Below are 6,000 nucleotides of genomic sequence, written 5' to 3' on the forward strand. Positions count from 1 at the left end.
AGGCTCTAGGTTGAAAACTACTGCTTTAGGATGTTCAGTTTTGATTTCTGACTCAACAGCAGTTTGTCTGTGATAAAATCTGGTACTTTTCCATTTAACTGGACTCCAGTTTCACCAGTTCAATATTAGTGAGCAAACCCACCAAATATGGTAACCCGTAACATAGTCGAATTCCATTTTAACGAATACTGTTATAGCGAAATTCTTGTTTTAACGAACACTTTTCTAATTTTCCAAATAAGTTTAAATAGGAACAATGCTAGGTAACATGGAATTCCTTTATAATGAAATTTTGTAATTACGAAGTGATTCTTCCTGTCTCTTGGCGTTCGTTATAATGGGATTCGACTGTACACGTTGCATGTTTCTAGGCTATAGGGCAAAAAGATTAATGTTTGATGCGACAGCATGTGCAACGAGCTGTCATGTCAAAATAAAGACAAACGTGTTCATTAATTAACAAAACTAATCAATTAATAAACAATTTATTAACAATTTGCTTTAATTTTATTATGACAGCTCGCTGCTCACATTGTTGTGCGGGGGCGGTAATCTCTTGTGTGTGAATCGATTGTAAGATAATCACCATAGTGAGAGTTGTGGCTGTTCCCTATGGTCTTGCCACGTTCACAATTGGCGAGCTGACCCTCCCCCCTAAACTCCTCCAACTAGTAGTCTGATAGTACACTGTTATTAATTAAAAATTATAATTTCTTATTTATTTAAATATAAATAAAACAAATTATAAATCATAATTAAAAATATAATGCTAATATAATCGGATGTTGGCTCATTGTTGGTCAATGCCATCCATAGGTAAATCGATGCATGATTACGTGTTTGGTTAAGGTTGCTATTACTGCCGTTTTGCACTAACAAAGCCTTTCTTGGCAAATTTCATGTATCGTGCCAAAAGGAGCCACTTCTGTAAAGAAAATAGCACTGAAATTCTTCATTGCAAGAATAAAAGTTCATTAATTGTACCATTTCAAGGCCCTATAACATCTCCCAATCATGACAGCCACTGGACTTCAGGAAATCACCCAAACCCAGGGTTGATAAAAATCATGATTTTTTTTTAATTTTCACCTTAAAATTTTAACTTATGTGGAATGAAACACAATCTAATTTTTATTTTGTTAACAGTTAGTGGTTTGAATATTGTGTTTTTAAAATATGACTTCTGAACTAATTCTAAAGATAAGCATACTTTTTAAGTATAGAAATCAGACCAACTCTAATTTTTCTGACAATATTGGACTTGATAACTAAATAAAATAAGTGCATATTCGTACATAGAACAGCCATTTATTTATATGTATAAAGCAGAGGAAAAATTATTGGTCCCAAATTTCTGCTGATTTTATCTTTTATTAAGTCCAGGGTTGATAAAAATAATTTTTTTTAATCAAATTCAGTTTTTTTTTATTTGAATCAGATTTTTAAAATTCTATATTTACTCATTTTTATAATTCCAAGTTTGAAGTACTAACTTATTAGGAGTATCAAATAGTTTTCATATATATGACAGATTATAATTCTAATTTTTTAACTTGTAGACTATTAAGCTCTAGAGATCTTGCTTTAAAAAAATCCCATTAGCATAACTAAACTACTAAAAATTCCATTTATCATACTAATGTTATCTTAGAACAAATCATTCTACTGTTTAAAACAGCATTGAAATTTATACTTTATGAAAAAAATTCAGAAGCACATAGTCATACTATGTATTTAAAATTCATTAATTCAATCAATTTAAATATTCTGGAGGAAAAATCTTTATAAAATATTACTTCGAAAATATAAACTTTTCTTTGAAAAAGAACTGCCTTGGATGAACAAGTGTTTATTATGAGCTATGAAAAAGTTCTTTATATGTCGTCGCACGATCAAAAAAAGCATGGAGGAGAAAAATTAGAGTTGTCAAAAAGTTATACCCACAGATAGTGTATTGTCTACTTTGACAAAGCCTATAGTAAATTCCGTTCTAGGGATAAAAATCTGTCCATACAATTAGCGCACTCTTTAATGACCACTTTTTCTATGAAAAAGAAAGTTCTTGGAATAGACTCTAAGAACCTCTCGTTTTGAAATCTAATTTTCTGAGAAAAATTGAATAAATTCTACCAACATGACTCTTCACCCAAAAAAACAAATATCTTTATCATATTTATTTAAATATTAATTAATGCATAAATAATTAAAATATGAAACTTACTATCTCTTATTTGCTTGCATTACATCATACAAGTTTAAAAAAAATCATATTATTCAAATTGTTTAATATATTAGAAGTACCTGATTTAAAGCGAGATACCCTGCTCAAACCCCATGCTATATTTTGCCTGAAAATATGTTTATTTACCCTCAATCCCAATAAATGCATCATTCATTCATTAACTCATTTTATATTTGTGTTATGGCATCCGTGTATTCATGTGACTTTCCTTTCAGGGGGCATCCTTCAAGTGCCGTAGATTGGAAGCGTATGGCTGAACAGTGGGCCAAAAAGAAGCAACAGCAAGAGAATCTTGTGCCAGTACGAATGACTCCAAGAACCCCGACGCATAGAGGCTCTCCAAGTCCTATGATAGAATCAACGCCTGCTGCTGATGCAACACCTCTGATCGATGAGTTTTAATAATAACTTCCGTTATATGCTCAACACTGATGTATTTGTATATAAGTGCACTGTAGATACGAAACTTTTATTCTGTTGTTTTTGGATGAGAAACATATTTAGAGATATGACTTTTTTTGTTTTGTTTCTTTGAAGGGTGTAATCGATCTTGTTACCTGCATCCTTTTATAAATATTGCTTACGAAGATGAATTAAGAAAGTTAAGTTTTTGTTCACAGGACTTACGTTGAAATTGTGAATACACCATCAAAAAAGCATGATTGAAATCGTGTATTTTTTTTCCCCTGTCTTGTGGTTTACAGATAAATGATAAATTTATTTATTATTGCTGGATTTTATATCATTAAAAAAAATATACTGGTATTCGTCAAACACTGTTTATTTCATTGATAAAAATTTCACTTGTATTCATCTAGAGCAGTGATTCCCAACGTTGGCATTAACGCCCCCTGGGGGACGGTTGAATGTTCCAGGGGGCCAATAGAAGCTACGGGTATAACATAGGTTCCTATGTGTTAGATTGCTTTCGGGGGCGATGGGAGAAGAAAATTTCTGAAGAAGGGGGCGATGGGGCGGCAAAAAAGGTTGGGAAACTATGATCTAGAGGTTTTAGTTGGGCACTTCTGATGTAGGCAAAAGTGGTACTCTACATCCTCACTGATGTAAAAGTGCAGTCAAATCCTGATTTAATGAATCACAGAAGAAACCAGCGAAATTTCATTCTTTAAATCGGGGGGAAGTTGATCCGGAGCATAGGCACACTCAAAAGGGCAAATTTTAAAAACTACTTAATTTGGGGTTGCTGTTACAACTTAATTTCTGACAACGATTGAAAAAAAATTTGTTAACTTAAGAATAAAATCAGTATGCATTTAAAAATTGCTTGATAAAAGTTTGGTATGTCGAACATTTTTGTCGAATTCAGTTGAAATTGACATTTTTTTGGCTAACCGAAAAATGCTTTCTCCCCAGATGCCTCGCCATTCTTTGCTTGTCTTGTTTTGACAAGCAAAGAATGGCGAGGCATCTTTTCCTCACTGAAATCTTAAATACTAACAGCACAAGGATTTACGGTACTGATTTATACTAATTGGCCACTGGAACCTTCCCACACACACTCTGAATGGCTTTATTGCCTCCTTTATTCAAAAAGGAACAGATTCCTACTCCCCTTTTTTTTTCTTTTGTCTCTAGTAAGACTAAAGAGGAGCTGAAGGTCAAATTGTCATTTTGGTGACGAGAAAAAAAAAAAAAAAGCAGACAATTTTATTTTATCTTGTATATAAATGTGAAAGTATGTATGTTCTTTATAAAAATCTACGGTTTTAGACCGATCGTCGCCAGATTTTGCCTATATACCAAACAGGTCCGGGATTGAACCGTAGGCTACTTTAAAAGTTCGTCAGAGCTGGGCAAATGCCCGAAATGGGCGGAAAAACTGTCGGGCAACAATGGTTTTGGGGCCTCAACAATTACTTTCGGAACGTTTACCATGGTTTCCAACAATGCGTTTCAGAGGTGAATATGCCTTTACAATGGTTTGTCACACCTTTAATTCTGTTATTATAACAGTTTATCACTCTTTTTCCAATCCTCCCAGTAATTGAAGAAAACCCGGGAAGCGCCGGGTATTTCTGCTAGCCTATATACAGGGTGTCCTGTAAGTGATAATGCGGCCTTTATTTCATCAACCGCCCATTGTATAGGTATAGTTTCAATTTAAAAAATGCTTAAAAGGCATTTGAATAATATTCGCTGCACAAGCTGGACGTTTGACATCGCTAACAACAGAGAACAACAACTTCGACCACAAAACTGGGAATAAAAATGCCAGCTGATGAACTCAATGCTTGCCTAAAATCATCAACACTCTGGCACGAAGTTAAAAAATTATCATTATCCACCAACATGCGAGCAAAATGACTCAGCACTGCTATCATTTTCACATCAGTTGATCAAACTTGGCAAAGGAAGAATTCCCGTGGACCTAAGCACTGGACTGATTATGTTCCCAAATGGATTTTGCCAATTGTTGAACTCAGTTCAAGAATTTACTCAGACAGTCTTCCGAAACATTTAACAAAATCACCATGAGTGGCTTTGTGAAAGAGCGATTCTGGCATCGAAAAATGACAGTGTGAACAAGATCAAAGAAAAAATCCTAAAAATTATTCTGGGAGACTCAACATCTTACAAATCGGTTGACACTTTCACAGACTCAGTGCAGACAGTTCTGTATCCTGCAGAATTTCTGAAGTCTTTGGATACTACTTGAGCCCTGTTTTCCACACGGACAGCTTTACGTCGCCTGTTCGCGTAATGGTAATCCCAAAAGTTTGTACATCTACACACCAGATGGAAAAACAAAAAATATTGTGTATCCACAAGCGATTGCCTGAAGATTTTAACTAAAATATTTAAAAATAAAAGTAACTTTTTCTTACTTGATGCAGAAATTTTTTTCATTAAGAAACAATTATAAACTATACATATATAATTTTTTTTTACGGGGCAGGCAAACGTCGCCGGGTATCAGCTAGTTTGCTATAAATAGGAGTTAAATATCCCCATCCATTTTAGTCAGTATTTTAGAAAAAAATTTTAAATCGAGAGGAATTTGTTGAATTGGTGTTCATTATATCTGGGTCCGATTGTAATGGCACTCGTGTCAATTGTTAAATTTTCCTCTTGGTTGAGGTTGATAAGATAGTCTGCTACTGCACCAAATGATGTTAAGAGAGAGAGACTCTGTCTTTGTTTTGTACAGGTTCTGTTTACTTGTCTCCTTTTTTTGCAATATATAACTACGCAACAAAATTTATACAAATACTTTTGAATGCTTGTCTCCCCCATCCTCTCTTACTATCAATAAAAAGGTTTTTTTTTAATTGGTGAGATCTCTTTACATAATTCAGGTTAAAAAAACATGTACTAAGGCACCTATGAAGGAATGTGGACATGCCATTCACCTTTGAGCAAAGAAAATGTTTGTTGCTCAGAAATCTCATGGAACAAAAAAATGGACTATAATAATGATGCCAATTTTAACCTTAGAGATGGCAAATAGTCAGCCTGGTATTTCGAGGAGCTCTAACCTGCCTCTTGTCAATGAAAATTAATTGATAATTTATTAAAACCATTTCCGTATCAGACTTCAACCAAATTTCTTGAAGTCAATCATAATTTTTTTTTTTTGCTCGAGAAATATAGTTTTAAATTTTTTTTCCCCTGAACCGTTTGGGATTCAATGACCCATTAAAGTCATTGTCATGAAAACTTTTTGTGTCAGCATACTTCACTTTGACTAACATATAGGTGCCAATACACCATAGGTGGAGAGACTTGGAAGTCTGGGA

General features: G+C 33.9%; 1 protein-coding gene across 3 annotated transcripts in view; it reads left to right on the forward strand.

The window, feature by feature from the left end:
• Spt6 (transcription elongation factor Spt6) overlaps nt 1-3,007 on the forward strand; it is a 66,466-nt gene extending 63,459 nt beyond the window's left edge. For all 3 annotated transcript variants that reach the window (XM_089234729.1, XM_089234730.1, XM_089234731.1), the window contains exon 39: nt 2,458-3,007. In XM_089234729.1, the coding sequence (XP_089090855.1) occupies nt 2,458-2,644 (187 nt within the window). In that variant the 3' untranslated portion in view covers nt 2,645-3,007. The remainder of the gene's footprint in view (nt 1-2,457) is intronic.
• Nucleotides 3,008-6,000: the final 2,993 nt, after the last annotated feature.

This window comes from Pholcus phalangioides, unplaced genomic scaffold (assembly GCF_987345545.1).
Source record: "Pholcus phalangioides strain wild (caught in Gottingen) unplaced genomic scaffold, Ppha-v1.0 ptg000008l_1, whole genome shotgun sequence".
NCBI classification, from domain to species: Eukaryota; Metazoa; Arthropoda; class Arachnida; order Araneae; family Pholcidae; genus Pholcus; species Pholcus phalangioides.